Genomic DNA, 15,823 nt, shown 5'->3' with positions numbered 1-15,823 from the left:
TTGGTTTTTATGAGATTTTTCAGGATGTACCTGCTTCTGTCACTTTTGGGATGCTTAGCAAAATAAGGAATTGAAGAAAAAGCTTCATGGCCCATACCAGGTATCATGAAACTTCAGGTAATGCAGCTGTCAATGCCTGGTTCTAGTACAAAATTACTGAGTAAGGGACCATAAGAGCATTAGTCCTTGGCTTTCAGTTCCGTGGTATTGGACTGGGAACTTCTGTGAGCAGTCAGAGAACAGCTACAAAACTGTGCAAAGATGGAGAGTTTGTGTTTCTTCCCCTCCAAAGCTTTAGGCAGTGTGCCTGCTCACTTCCAGTGCATCTCTGCTGGATGTTACTGCAGAGAGAGAAGAAACACAACTTTCCCTTTTTTGCATCAGTAAGGCTTCCTCCTTACTGGTGCCCTGTGTACACATAGCCAAGCACAAAAAGATACATTAACTTTCCTCTCTTATCTGTAAAATAATTTCTTTAGAAATGCAAAGTATTCAAGCCCTACCAGTGTTTCTGATTATTACCTTCTTCAAATATTGGAAACATTTGTTTTGTGACAAAAGATTAATCACAATAGATTATCAGTTCTAAAGGTCTTCAGATCATTTTTTGTTACTGAAAATTACATGTATTTAAAAAATAATGAATATATCTTCCTAGGAATGTACTTACTGTCTTTATCTGTCTTTTTGTATGAGCTTGCTACATGTTGCCAAGTCCTATGGAATTATTTCCAGTCTGTTTGAATGGCTTTTTCCCCTTATTCAACTGTAAGCACAATGTCAAATCAAAGCTGCGGTATGGAATGTGTTTTGCTGGGAAATGACCATGATGAATTCAATGCCGTGCTGGTTACTTGCTGTATTTCAAGGAAGAGCTATATTTGATCTTGGGGGCGGAAGAGAAAACCACAGTGTGCAGGCTGGTGGTTGCTCTGTTGCTAATTCATTGGCAGTTTTGGGGAAAAAATATCTGCATTTTCTCTTTATTTTTTAGGCCAGATATTAGCAAGAAATACAGCTCTAACTATTTCAACAAAAGTTCAGTGTAAAATTTAATTCCTTGGAGATTTGTGTATTCTTCAGAGCCATAGCTAAGTCTTTTAACTTCTGCAAATAATAATAAAGAGTAATAGGTAAAAAGCCACTGCTTCTTTAAATCAGTGTCACCAGTGACTCAGAATATCTATTGATTTTTTCTTTATTCCTACCAGCAGTTTAGTTTAAGATTCAGCAGGTCCACTCTGAGAAAATTCTGCATAAAGCACTGCTGGATATTCCTGGTTTTCCTGGGTAATACTGCTTTTTTAAATTCTGTTTAAGAATTTTTAAATAATTAAAAGTAATTATATCTGTAACCTGTTAAAATAATCTATCCAAAAGGCTAGTATAATTCCCAGTTTATAGCTTTTGTTATGTATATTTGAGTGTATACGTACTGGAATGTGTACATTTATTTTCATCAAAATTTTTCAGCCATCTATGCAAATTTAAAAAGTCAATTATATTCCCCCAAACATACTACTTTCTGAATATAACAGAATTGCAGCATGATTTTGAAAAAAACCCAAACAACCATGCTGTATTTTCCCTGCAGATAGTGTCTGTATCAACAAATCATCTGGACAAAATGATTATGGGCTGTTTTGTCTTTACCCTTTGTAATGCGCTAAGCAAATTTCAGTGCTTCATCCCCACGTGAACCACTTGCTAATTTGGTGTTTATACCATGTTTGTCATTCCCTTTATTCATGCATTTTTGAGAGGCCAGTTCCAGATGTGCATCAGCTATTATTCCACATAAGATTATGTGACAATATTCCACCTGAAAGCCCAGTAGAAGGAAGGTAAAGGTAACCTGAGGCTCTGTGAAATCGTGAAAGCTGCAGAAAAATAAGTGGGAAGGGCAGCCATGAGGGAGAAGAGCAAGATGCATGTTTAGAATAAAAGCTATTAATAAAAAGTTTTACCTCCTGAGTCACCCTGCTTCCCATATAAATTTCCATATTGGCATGTGGCCACTGCTGTAATTGTTTGCATTAAAAAGTAGTATCAGGAATGTCATGTATTTTTAGCTCTCACTACAGCAGTAGAAATGAAAAAAAAAAAGGTTAACGTTTTACTGTAAGACAATTTTCTAAAGACCATCTGAGATCTGTGAGATCTGTGGTTGTAATTTGGAAACCTTTGGCAAGAAGTATCAAAGTACAACACAAATATCTCTGAAATTTCAGAGACATACATTTGTAGCTGATATATTTGTTACTTGCTATGTATAGATCTTTCTGAAGTCTTCTGCCATTTCACAAACAAACTTAGATGGTCCCTCTCCATTTTCACATGGTTGGCTTTCATTCTGCTTCCTAAGCAGGCAGTAAGTTTGTCCTTGTTTCAAGATTATGTGCTGGAGAACTTTACTTGTTAATATACCTTCACTTCCATCAACATTTGGAGGGAGGCCTCTGAGAAGTGTATTAGCTGACTTGCACATTTGGTTTTCTACTGGTCTGGAAATTGGAAGGTTAACAGTAAAGAGCTGAAATGCATATCCTGCATGGGGAGTTAAGAAAATATTAAGAAATGTTAAGAAAATATTAAGAAATAAATTGCTAGTGTACTTTTGTGCAAAGAAGTATTAATTTAAGGAAGCCGCACTGAATAGGGGTTGAAATTTCCTCTATTGTTATTTTAAAATGCCAGATCAGGAAGAGGCCTTGAGCAGGAGTGCTGTCTAAAGTCCATGGCTGACAATTCGTCATTGAAGAGTTCTTTGGCTCTGCACCTGAAGAAATAGAGATATTGTTAATTTACATTGTAAAGAGTAATGAATATGAAGCCCAGTGCAAGGGGGATTAATCATGAAGATAGGTCACTCTTGAATGCCTGGTGCTCCCGGAAAACGTGACACCATCTGATGTATTTAAGTATTGTTAGGACCCTGTGCTGTAGCTGTTATGAGAAGGACTCTGGAGCTACATTGCAAATCAAATAACTTAATCTGGTGCACATGAAGTTGGAGCAGTGTCCTTGGAGGGGAAGAGGGTGACAAGAATTCCCAGTTTGTCTCAAGGCGCCCCGTCTCATGAACAGGAGCAGTATCAATAAATGGGTTTAGCAGAAAATCTCCTTTGTGAAGGAAAAATGGGGGGAGAAGTGAGATGAAAAATAGCTAGAATACAGGAGTGGAAGAACTGGAAAACTCCCCAGATCAAACCAATAGAAACATGATGAACTGGGGGAAAAAATAAATAATTAAAGCCAAACTATGTAAAAATTGAAGCTAAACTATTTAAAAATTTTAAAGTCATTGAGAGCAAAAAGAAAAATATTAAACAATGGAGAAGTAGAGAAAAAGACAGATTTGTAGAAAAGATAGTGATTTCGTTTTGGTCTATGCCCTTTGTGAAACATGAGTTTAGAAGATCTTTGGTAACCAAATCAAGAAAATCTTTAAAATCATTTAATTAGATTGAAGGCCAAAAGATAAACTTTTGTGATAAGCAAAAAATGTTCACTGTTCATTTACCTTCCAATTGATTTTGCTTCTTCCTTTTGCAGACTTGTCATTTTTTTGGTAGTTTTAATTACTTTCAAGCAACCATTGCCTCATGTTCTACATTTTTATGATATAAAGATTTGAGAGAAAGCAAATTTATCTATGTATGAGAAAAAACTGTCACCACCTACCTTCCAGGAATACCAACTATGAGGGATGATTTTCTTCCTTTCAAGTTGCTACAACTAGAGAATTTATTTCTTTATTTAATACTTCCTTCAAATGTAATTTATTTAGGTTGTTCAGGTGTTAATTCAGAAATACTCTGAATTTAAATTTTATCTTTTTAGGTGTAAATGGTATCTTTACAAAAATAAATCAGTGATCTCAAACATTTACGGTTTTTAAAGATCTGTCAGTTTTATAATTTGTATGTTTTACACTAGTAAACATGCAGTTATTATTTACATTAATGTCACCCTATTCATTTTTGTTTGGAAAGAAGCAAGCATCACTGTGCATTTACTGGGCTGTGTTATACTCTGTTTAGTGGAAATTGACTCCTCTGCCTACAAGATACACCTTTGGAAACAAAACTGCTTCACTGATAATCATGTTACTTCACATGTTAATCAAATCTGCCATAAAGCCATTGTGTCAGAAGGGCCATTGTCCTGTGGTTTTCTAGAGCTTGGTTTCTTGCCTTTTCATTTCAAGTAGAAATTCTTGAGTGCTAAATCTGAATTAAATGGAACACTCCCTCTACATCAATATACAGAAGCTTTAAATTACATAGGGATAAGCTTGACAAGATGTCCTCAACCTCTGATCTTCTGAGAGTCTTTCCCAAAGAGAATTGAAGGTCACCTATTGTTATCTGTGTGATAGAGACTTGATTGCACATTGATTTGAAGCTGGGTGGATTTTTCTCTCTACTTGTCGTTATAATGCTCTTAAAACCATTATTTGCAGTCTCTTACTGTAGTGTAACGCCAAAAGAAAGGTCACAGAAATGTATGTTTTTACATTTCAATATCTAAAAAAAGGTTATGGGTTAGCAGAGGTGGATGAAAAGCTTTTTTCATCCCTCAGCTGAGTAAACTGTCAGATTTTGCATTCATTTGGGTTGGATTCATCTTTTTTAAGAGCAAGAACTTTTTTTTCAATCTGAGCATTAGGTTTTTGCAGTGAAATTTGTGTTCAGAGTTCGGTTTTAGTATCTTCTCTTCAGCTGTTTGATTTTTTAGCATTTCAATATCTTCTGGAGCATACAGCACCCTAATAATTCAGTGTCCTTAAGCAAAAATAGAGTAGGAAGAACTTAATCCAGAAGAGTGTATCTGTTTTGCCTTATGGATTGTTTGCAACTGACCCTTGATAATGGCTGGTTCATAATTGCAGATTTTTAGAATTCACTTTGAGTGTGTGCTTGTCTAAACTTTTTATTCTTGTTTTCTTTTTTGTAGATTACAGATAGAAGAATCTTCTAAACCTGTAAGGTTATCACAGCAGCTGGACAAAGCTGTAACCACAAACTATAAACCAGTGGCTAATCATCAGTATAATGTAAGTAGCTTTTAGTATTTTCCCTTCTTTTCTTCAGGAGGAATTTGACTTAGAACTCCAGGACTGCTCTGCTGCTGTCCAGCAGCTTTTTTGCTCACAATTGGCTGTCTTTGACAGTGCTCTATGTCATCTGATTTCTCCTTGATTTTTGTCTTCTGGGGATCTTCTTTCTGTCTCAAGACTAGTATCACCCTTGGGGCTAAGGTCTGCCAGTCATAACTGTCTTGTGTTATCTGATGGAGGGCAGGCCACCTTCACCCAACCCTTTTTAAGTGGCTTTATTGCATTCTTCCTCTAATCTTTTTTTTTTTAATGTAATTTCGACATTTGTGGATGAAAGGCAGTTCTGGCTTTGTGCTATGAGATGTGGAAATGTTCTTTTGAGCCAAATAACTTATCATCTGCAGGAGGGTAAAGGACTTGAAAAGAATCATTAGTTTCCAGTCCTTTGGAAGAATTGGCAACAAGTAGAAAAGAGTAACAGCTGATAATTTTTCTCAGTTTCCTACCTTCACAGTACATGTTATTGGCATCATGGGCTTTGTCAATATTACACCCACACTGCTGTTCCAGATCGGTTGATGTACATATAAACTGTAACGTCCTTTTCCTTAAAGATATTCTTTGAGTATGTTCAATGTGAGGAACATTAAGTCATACTGAAAATGAATCACTGTGTTAGTCATTTAAACTTTTACACTTTTTATTAAGATTTTATTTACATAAAACAAGTGACAATATACTGGATGATATTTAAGCATTATTATGAAAGTCAGTCTATTGCCACAGAACCAGAAATAATAATTTCTCTCTCATGGGTCTGTTTTGGAGTAGTTACTGTTCAAAGTCTGCTCTGTACATGGATGATCATACCAGTATAACTGTTGCAGCTGAGGGAATGCCATTTAACCAAAACAGTCACACTGAAGTGTCCTACTGTGCAGATGCAGTTTTACATCAGTATATTGTTTTATGATGCGGCTGGTGTTCTCCTATAGTTATGGAAAAAGCTCTGGTGGGGTTCAGCTTCTCTTTTTAATGGGATGCTGTTCCATTTCCCTGACACCAGCATAATTACAGCAGTATGACTACAACCTAGATATTATCTCTGTATCTTTAGTCCAGCTGCAAACTGCAGGTCATCATATCATTATGGAAATTTAAATCTTGTGTGAGATTGAGGGGGTATAACCAGGCCTGTTAAAAGTGATGATGCTTTTATGTCCTAATTATTATGTTTTTATTGGCTACATAGCTGTCCATGGTCATGGAAATCCATCAGCAGTGTGTTTTGTTTTCATGTCTACCTTAAAGGTGTTCTGATGGGAAAAATCTTGTAAGACATACTTGTACTTGAGTCACCTTGACCTTGCCTTGACTCTAAAGGCCTAGGCATGACTACTTTCTACAAAATATTTATTTTCATTAAGTCTTTTATTAAGGTTGAGGTTAGGCGGCTGAAAGGGTATATGACTGGGAGAAAAAGTCCATGAACTTCTAAAACATCTTGGTTGAATTTTTCTGCTGTTTTCAAGCAGCAACTGCTTTCTTAGAACATGCTGCATTGCATGTAATCATATGGGTACTGTCTTGGGGACAGGACTTTCACGAGAAAGAAATAAAAATGTACAAACTGTCATATATGTTAATACAGTCACCATCTGGGCAGTTTCTGAGGGAAGAATGAGTATCTACTAAGTAAGATAGAAAGGGTTAACATTTCTTGAAGGAAAGAATATAAAATGGGGCTTAAGTGTGACTGCTCCGTGTACCTATAAATGAACGTACAGCAGGAAGGAGGAGGGAAATAAATTACCTGTGGATGGGGAGTAGCAATAGCTTGTTTGACTTAAAGGACTGGGAACGTGATTACGTTATTTTTGCAAGAAATTATATTACACCTACATTTTTTATTTGAAGAAATTGCTATTCCATTACAATATATGCTAAGATTGTAACTTAGCTTTTCTTCTCTGGGGAAAAGACCTCCATTATATCTATAAATATTAAATGTGTTTGCAAAGTTGCAAGGTTAATATTCTTGAAGCTGGAACCTTTCTGTGACTTAATTATTTTTCATAATACAGCAGAAAGGTTCTTCAGTGGTTCTGGTTACCCCTTCAGAGGCTTCTAGTGGTTTCTTTGTGGTCCTCTCTTCCCAGTACTGTACTGGGAAGGTTGGTACCCATGGTCCAGGAGACAAGAAAATCTTTAGGACTACTTTAAAGCATCTTTAGATGAAACTTCAGATTTATTCTCACTTCTCTATCACTTTTGTATTCACTGTCTACCAAAGCAGTTACATCAGCTTCAGTATTAATGATACTTTCATGAAGGCAATTTTGGCAGCTTTTCAGCAAGTTTACCAACATCCTGGCAAGGTAAACAAAGAGAAATTGATTTCAGTATAAAGTCTTCTGGGGATAAACTCACAACTTCTATTCTAAACAGCTTGTTCTAAAATGGTTCTCTCTTGAAATCAAATAGTATTCGAATGTTTTTTAAATTAAAAAAACACAGAACTTTAAAGACATCTAATCAGTTTACAGTGTAGGTGCATTCTATTACATGACTATTAAAAACTGCTTTAAGCCTTCTACATAGAAGATCCTGTTTGCAAAGAAAACAGGAAGGAAAAAAGTGAAAGGCTGCATTGTAACTTGCTGTGAGCAATGTCTTCATAAGGCCAAAAAGAAGAAATCAACAACAGAAGACACCACGGGGTTTTGTTTGTTTGTTTGTTTTGGTTTTGGTTTTTTTTAGCAGTCCTCAATGTGCTCTTCTATTAGACAACAGTGGAAACTGTTGCTGAAGTTAGAGGAAAATGCTAGAGTATTGCTAATTAGAGAGTGGGCAACTGGGGCACCAGCAGCTAATAAGCTAATAACTATTCAATAAAGGGAGGGTTTGATATCCAGCTTTTTATGTGAGTTGATTTCATACATTAATGAGAATGTACATTAAGAATATTAGAATATTCACATGGAAATTTTAAAATAATTGTCTGTTGGACTTCCAGAAGAAGCAAATATTTAGACATGCTATTGTTTAAAGGAAGGCCAGTGTCATAGGTTTATGTTCCTCTTCTCGTGTCTGTGGTGCAGCAGTTCTGCTGTGGATCCTGGCAACCAAGATGATGTACTGTCACGCTGGTTTGCTTGATGTTACAGCTTGCTATGTTGCAAAGCTATTACTGTTTTGAAGATTTAGTCTTCTTTAAATGCAGTGGCTAAAGAGTTAAATAATTACACTAAACTGTGTTATTGGATAAAAATCAGTTGCATGATGGGTTTGTGTGGTGAGATTGTAGAACACTGCACAGAGTTAGAAAAGCAGGCAAGTATTTACTTGTGCACACCCATTTTAGTTTAAAGCAGAAGACACTTCTGGGAACAATTGCTTCTGGGAACACACTGGGAACAATTGCTCTGGATCCAGTTTAATGATGTACATCCATTTCAGAATGTGAAGAAGGTAGTTGGCTGGCTGGAGACCTGGGAGCCACAGCAAAGGTGGCAATAGTCTTTAGCCACTTTGGGACAGCTACCAAGTGACAGGCTATTTTCACTCTGAGAGTAGGAGGGAGTTGGCTGGCAAGGATATGTAGGAAAAAATCAATTGTGCCATAAAACCAATATTTCTTCTTAAAAATAAGATCTTTAGTATCTAGTAGATCTGTGCATTTTCATTTCTAGGCTTTTTGTCTGAAGGTCTTCCTTTTGAGAGTCAGCTTTGAGCCGTCAGAAGCAGAACAACTCCCATACAGAATTACCTCGTTACAGCCAGGCGTGTGTCCCTTATTGATCACATGCATCTTTTCTGCTGTACATTGTGCCGCTATGGATTCACCCACACAGTTTGCCTGAAAGCACTTGATGATTACATGACTTACACTCCCTTCTGGATCACTTCTGTTGGTTCCAAGGAGCTGGCTGGTTTTCTGTTGGAGGGTGGTTTTGGGGGTGGGTGGGGTGATGTGCTGGCAGGTGTCATGGTTAGTGCTCTCTGGTGACTGTGGTTTGTTTGGGGTGTGCTGGTCTGTGTTTCTGATGATGAATCAGAGGAAGTATTTTTGTAGGCGATAAAAGTTTCTGTGAAAATATATAGTCATCTGGTGCACAGATTAAGTAAAATTACTGGTTAAGTAATTTTTAATGTACATTTTGAAGTAGGATGATGTGTGGCAAAAAGGGGCCTATGCCTGCTTTGAAGGTTTGGTTTTTTGGGACTAGTGCAACCTCATGTGTGCTACTCTGGTTTCTCCTGAAGAGAAACAATCCAGATCCTCAAAGTGTGTCTTTGAAGATTGGTTGTATATTGATGGAATTGATGCCTTGAGTGCTGTTTCTGGAGAAAATGAGGCAGTGTCCAAGGGCCATTGGGAACATTCATTGGGCAGATGCTGTTATGATTGTGGATGTAGCCATGTTAGTCTGTGGATTTTCCCAAGCATGGCAGTTTGGAGGTTATTTGACATCTGTCATTGTACCTCAATAGCTGGTACCAACAGAGGTGGAGTGAGAATACCGTCTCAGTTTGAATTCCTGTATTATTATTAGGTTTTTTTTTCTGGGTTTGGGCACCTGCAGGCTCTGTTTCCAGTTTTTTTTTTTCCTCTGGTTAAAGCAGATACATCTGAGAAGCTTATTGTGCTGAGGACAATTGCTTAGATTATGTTCATAGAAGAATATTTGAATGTTCAAAAGAAAACTTTCCAGATGAAAAGCACTGAGTCATTAAACAGAGTTTTATTAAATAGAAGAGGTTTTTTGTAGCTTAATGTTCAGCACTGGGAATTATACAGCATTACATGTGAATGTCTTTAAAACATGTTTTGTAACAGATTGAATATGAGAAGAAGAAGAAAGAAGATGGAAAAAGAGCTCGAGCTGATAAACAACAAGTGTTGGACATGCTTTTCTCAGCCTTTGAGAAACATCAGTATTACAACATTAAAGACCTGGTGGACATAACCAAACAGCCAGTGGTACGTACTGCAAGTCTTGTAAATACAACCATTTTCAGTAGTTACTACGGTGTGTATTTTACATATCTAGAAAATAGGTTTATATATACTATATTCCTTAGAAATTCTTCTCTAAATATATTTTACAACAAACAGAAATCATCAAGTTTTAAGTTCAGCATTGTAGGGCAGTGTAGGATACCAAACACTGTAGTGAGTGTGCTTTTTTCTTGACAGAGATGGTTTAAATAACCTAAATGGTCTCTTTTTTATTTAGGTTTGCTTTAATACTAGGAACCAAATTCTGCTATGCTCTCATGTCTACCCTGCTACTCTTGTCCTCACTGAAGCCTAGTTCTCTTGGCAGTTGCAAGCTTGCGTTTGTCTATGGTCAGCCCTTCCCTCACCTTCTGAACTTTATTTTGGCACAGCAACAGGGGTTGCTCTTTATCTATATTTCATGGTATTTGTATTAAATGAAGGGTTTATGCATATTAGAAGCTCAGGTGTCATGAGCTCAGGCATCATGAGCTCCAAAATCACTGGATCTCCTTTACAAATAGGGTAATTTTTAGGTTAAGAGTTTAGGTGGTTGATATTTAGGATTTATTTGGGGTTTTCTTTTAAACAGTGTTTTGGTACACAGACAAGAAAAGCACCAAGACATCTGCATATGTGATGGTTTTGTTGTCTTGCAGTGTCTTTCAGCCTCTTCATGTATGAACCATAACTTTCCAGTTCTTTCCCTTCTTTCCGTGTTCAAGCTTTTCTTGAGCAGAGCAGGCAAGAGTTGGAGGGTGACAGTGACATGCAAAGGACCTTTGGTGTTTTTGATGTTTTTCACTGCCAACTTCCATATCTATCCTCAACCCAGGTGCAGATTTCAGAAGGCTTAAGGGGACTTAATTGAGTGTAAATGGAGCAACAATGTCACAGGTTATTAGAGCTAAGGCAGAAGAAAGAACAGTAACAGCTGGATTATGGAAAAAATACTCTGTAAAAAAAAGGGGCAGAAATGAAGATGCTTACTAGTTTTGCTCACTTCAAATTTAGAATGAAGTGTATCTCTGTCACAGCCTTTGTATAAGTGAATAATCTGTTTGGTTGGGAGCTGCATGAAGATGTTACCCAAGTAAAATCCATGTAGGTTCACTGTCTTCTAGTGCCTTGAAAGAAACTTGAAAGTTGAGCAACATATCCATGTCTTCCATTCATTTATCTCATGAGTCAGCTCCATATCTCTGCGGCAGAGAAGGTGTGTGGGCCATGGGAGCTGAGAAGGAGGAAGATATGGAGGAAGTGGCAAGAAAATTTTAAGTGGGTTTTTTTTTTTTTGGTAAGAGAAGTGTGGCAGTCACTATCTCAATCACTTCGAATGCAAGTCAGTACAGATTTATCTCATCTACCATGACATCAGCTTGCAGTAGTCACCCACGACTCCCACTTAAGCCACTGGAGAACTTTAAGTTACAAATAAATACAGGTACTTTTCTTATGTAATGGTAAATGTCAATAGTAAATTAAACCCTTGCTACAGAACATGTTACCTGTTACACAAGAAGTTGCTGCCATCTTTATTTGTGTCATGAAATCACAAAACAAGTCTTTTCTGAATGTAAATGACTGCTCTGTTAGGGAAACCTGGATTTATTCTTTCTTCATTCTAATGCAAAATAACAATTTACAGTAGTAGGCAAATCTTTTGCCACCTACCCAGATGTAAGTACTGAATGCTCCCTGGAAATACTGCAGTAATTCCAGACTTGGGCTTCATGGCTGAGAACATAATACTCTCTGTGAGGAATCAAATATTTGTGAAGAATGGAAGCAGGAGGGAGCCAGTGGCCTAAGAACTGTATTTTTTTTTTAAATGAGTAGATTGTTTGGATTTTTTTCTTCTATTTTAACTTTAAGTAATGGTTATCCTAAATACAACAGGGTTTGTTTCCCCCTCACAGTTTCAGAAGGATTTTTAGAGCTTTTAAGTTAACTCCTCAGAAATTTTTATCCCATAATTGCATGCTAACGTTGCACTTTATATGGAAAAAATCATTAGGAAAGGTAGAACAGAGCAGAAGGTGCTTTAAATATATGAACAGATCACCTATAGATGAGCTTCTGTGCTAGAATTATATGTACATAAACACACTGGATCTCTTTCTGAGAAAAATTGTGGCCCCCTGATTAGCAATCACCAGGCTCTAAAATTCAGTATTTGGCATCACTGGGAGTAGTGTGGGATTTCTCTCCATGGTACGGTATCAGAGCACTATACTTCAAGATAGATAGGCAGCCTGCTGCAGTGCAGACCCAGGTGGGGAGTCCTGGTTTCTAGAAGGAGAATCCTGCAAGAAAAATCATAGCATCCCCTGAACTCATCTCTTCAAGCCACTTGCTCTCAGGTACAGCACAGCACAGTGGGATTGTCCATGTTTCATAATTGTCTAAAAACTCCAGCAGTTCAGTGTTGTCTGTGCACACACACTGATGTTTTGGGGTTAATGCTCTCAGCTGCCCTCCCTAACACTTCTCCTGCCTGGTTTCCCCCTGCAGCAGAGATAAGAAGTAAGTGGCAAATCCTCAGCTGCTGCAGTTCACGGTTCCAGCTTGAAGTGCTGTTATCTGTGTCACAGACCTTACCTTGCTATTCAGTTTGGGTTGGTTTTGTTCCATTTCATTACACTCTTGGAAGTTTTGCCCTGAGAGAAGCAGAACTGCCTGGGTAATCAGGTCTGAAAAGTAGTTGAAATTAAAAATAGCCTTCATATAGCTGGGTGGATAGGTTTGGGTGGGTGCTGTGGAAAGTTCAGCCACAGTGGTTTCACTCTGCCTGAGCCCAGCAGCAGCATCTCACCTTGTGACCCGGCTTCCCAGGCAGACTAGATCTGCCGGCTCGAGAGCCGCACATCAGTGTACCTCATAGCACCGAGTGCAGTTACGGGAGATTTTTTCCAGTTCTCTGTCCATGTGATCTAGAGCAGAATTTAACCTTGCAGCCAGGTGTTTCTCCCACCCATTCTGCCATGCTTTGAAGTGTCAGTCGGTGACACTGCCTCGTGTGCAGGGATTGCAGAGCAGGCAGTGGGTATGCAGGTGTGCACATGTGCACACACCCGTGCAGAAATGGCTGTTTCACTTGCTCCCAGCACCTTTTGCACCGTGCGTGGTGCATCGCTGCCGTAGGGAGCGTGTGTCCCGGGTGCCTGAGGGAAATAATGACGGCATCTCTGCAACAGACGAGGTGTGCGAGGGGACGTCGGTGATCTCCTGCTGCCACCTGCTGGGGTTTGCCTCCGCCGCCCCAGAAGGCTGAGGAGCCATCCCTGCACAGTGAATGCCCTGCTCCTGTGCCCAGCTGCTCTGCTCAAAGGAAACGCTCTAGAAGACCCTAAGAAGCTGGTTCATATGCACATCCCTGACAGTCACCTTGCTTACGTGTTGGGCTGCTTTGCATACTTTTGATGTGTACCTGGAGAGGGAGAGTAAGGATAAGTTTTACTAAAAGACACTTCCTTTACTGACCGAGAATATATTTTTTGTTCATGTATTTCCTAGCTTTTCCATTTAGCAAAGGAGGAAGGAGTGTAAGGAACACTTAGACAATCAGCTTTTATTATTTTCCTTTGACTTCAACATGTATTTGTTGGCTTTAGTAGCTTGGAGTATGTTGATATTTGTACTTAGTGGAACTGTAGATGCAGAAAATACAAGCATTCCAACAACTCCAGTTCAATATAAGCACTCCAATAGGATTAAATTGCTCAAACTCATGCAGTTATTAATTTAATGTGGGATTCTTAAACTGTGGTCTATAGTTGCCATGACAATCCACTTATCTCAGTTCCAATTAATAATTAAACAAACAAGCAGGCTCTTGTGACTCTTAAGAAAATTACTGGTGTTTATTATAAAGAGTGAAGAAGGGCAATATCAGTGAGTTGTGTTTTCTCAAATTATTATACTACTGGCATAATAGCTCTACTTGTTTTGGTTTTTTTCTTTCTCTTCCAAGCCTTAATATTTTAAGGTATTAGAAATTTCTCAGCTCTCCTCTAAAAATGAGGCCATAATAAAATGCTTAAAGCTTTGCAAAATTGCATGAAAACCAACAGCTTGAGGCTTTGACAAAGTGTGAGTAAGGCAAGGATTTTCAAGATAATCTCAGCCCAAGCAGGAAGAAAGGTCAAGAGCTTTTAGCTCAACTGGAGGAATTCCAGCAGGAAGAAGATGTGTGACATAATAGTTCCCAAGAGGTGCTGGTAGCTTCCTTTCAGCAGCCCCTGGAGTACTTGCCTCTCAGAGAGGCTACCTGTGAGCCATCACCTCTGGGACTTGGGTGCTCCCTGCTGCATCCTGGAGCTTCCACTAATCCCTGCTGGTGCCTGAGGGTCGAACTCTACCCCAGAGTCCTTCCCACACCAGTTAGTGCCCATCAGCCAGCCAGGCTGTCTGCTCCTTAGGAACTGAGCCCATGCAATTGAGCAGGTGTGCAGGAACTGTGGCAATTGCCTGCCTGTTTAATTTGAACTTTTGTTTCTTTTCAGATATACTTGAAAGAAATTTTGAGAGAAATAGGCATCTACAATGTGAAGGGGACCCACAAAAACACATGGGAGCTGAAGCCGGAATACAGACATTACCAAGGAGAAGAAAAGAGTGATTAACAAAAATATTTATGATGTAAGAGGGATTGCACTGAGGGAACTGTGGTGTTTACAGACAGGACTGAGCACAGTGCAATTCTGCAAGGATAAAGCTAAATTAAAGCAGCTGATACTTTGTAATTTTCTGTAGCTTTTTTCTCCAATTAATATTTCTTGTATGTTTCTATATATGCTTTGTCTTTTAACAGGAAAAGTTTATAGAATAAACTTGTATTAGATTTATCTTTATTAGAATTTTTTTGAGTTCTCCTCTTACTTTTTCTTGGTAGCTTTGTGGCTTTTCCAAGTCTCGACAACTTTGATGGAAATTGTGTCTTAGAGGAAACCATAACTTTGTGGGTGTGCATTCCAGTGTAACCACGTTAATACCCTCGGTTCTGCTGGGATCTGTCAGGACTTTGTCTGGAAGCCTGCAAACGTGCACAACCCTTTGTGCAGTGTTTGTGTGGAATGGACATGATGCTCCTCCTGGTATCAGGCTTTAGGAAAAACAGCCACAACCATGGTGCTCATCACAATCCTTATATTCCCTGGGAACAAACCAATGCAGTTAAAAACCCATAAAGTCAGTGGGAAGATGCCAGTCCCCTCCATGTGATTACTGAGAAAAAAATGAATTGTCTGTTAGGTACAGCAAGGAGCAGTTTTCTCTTTTGTTAGGTTTTTTATGCTGATACCTATGTTCTGTTATAAGCATATCAATAAAAGTATTATTTAAATTTGTACCACACAATACTGACTTGAACACATTGTGAATAAGGTGGCATAAGTCTGAAGTGTTTTTTCAAAGCATGTTTTTATTGCTGGTTTTGCTGCTGGGTTCCTCTGTGGTTTGGGAAAGATTGCTAAATGTGTCTGTGTCTCTATTCCCCAATTTTTGAAATGCATGCTGCAAGGGTTATTCCTTCAACATCCTTTTTAGGAGGGAGCAGGGAAGGGACTATTTAATTATATTCTCAAAGCTTTTATGTTAAAGAAAGAGCAAAGAACACAGAGTGGGCATAACCTCATTATTATACCTGTAAATTAAGCAGGTGAGGTTTGATAGTTCAGCTTTCACATTCTCTCATGCCCTTAAGGTGTATGCATCATTTCTGTTCACTGTAATGACACAGGAGGTCTGTATGAGAAACA

The 15,823-nt window shown here is 38.4% G+C and overlaps 1 protein-coding gene across 1 annotated transcript in view; it reads left to right on the top strand.

Moving 5' to 3' along the window:
* The window catches only part of GTF2F2 (general transcription factor IIF subunit 2), a 78,229-nt gene extending 63,306 nt beyond the window's left edge, over positions 1-14,923 (top strand). Inside the window, exons 7-9 of the mRNA XM_068182202.1 lie at positions 4,960-5,059; positions 9,903-10,046; positions 14,570-14,923. Of these exons, the coding sequence (XP_068038303.1) occupies positions 4,960-5,059; positions 9,903-10,046; positions 14,570-14,689 (364 nt within the window). The 3' untranslated portion in view covers positions 14,690-14,923. The remainder of the gene's footprint in view (positions 1-4,959; positions 5,060-9,902; positions 10,047-14,569) is intronic.
* Positions 14,924-15,823: the final 900 nt, after the last annotated feature.

The sequence above is a fragment of the Anomalospiza imberbis genome, chromosome 2 (genome assembly GCF_031753505.1).
Source record: "Anomalospiza imberbis isolate Cuckoo-Finch-1a 21T00152 chromosome 2, ASM3175350v1, whole genome shotgun sequence".
Classification (NCBI taxonomy): Eukaryota; Metazoa; Chordata; class Aves; order Passeriformes; family Viduidae; genus Anomalospiza; species Anomalospiza imberbis.
Note: the sequence above shows the minus strand (reverse complement) of the source record. Positions and strands in the feature narration are given on the sequence as shown.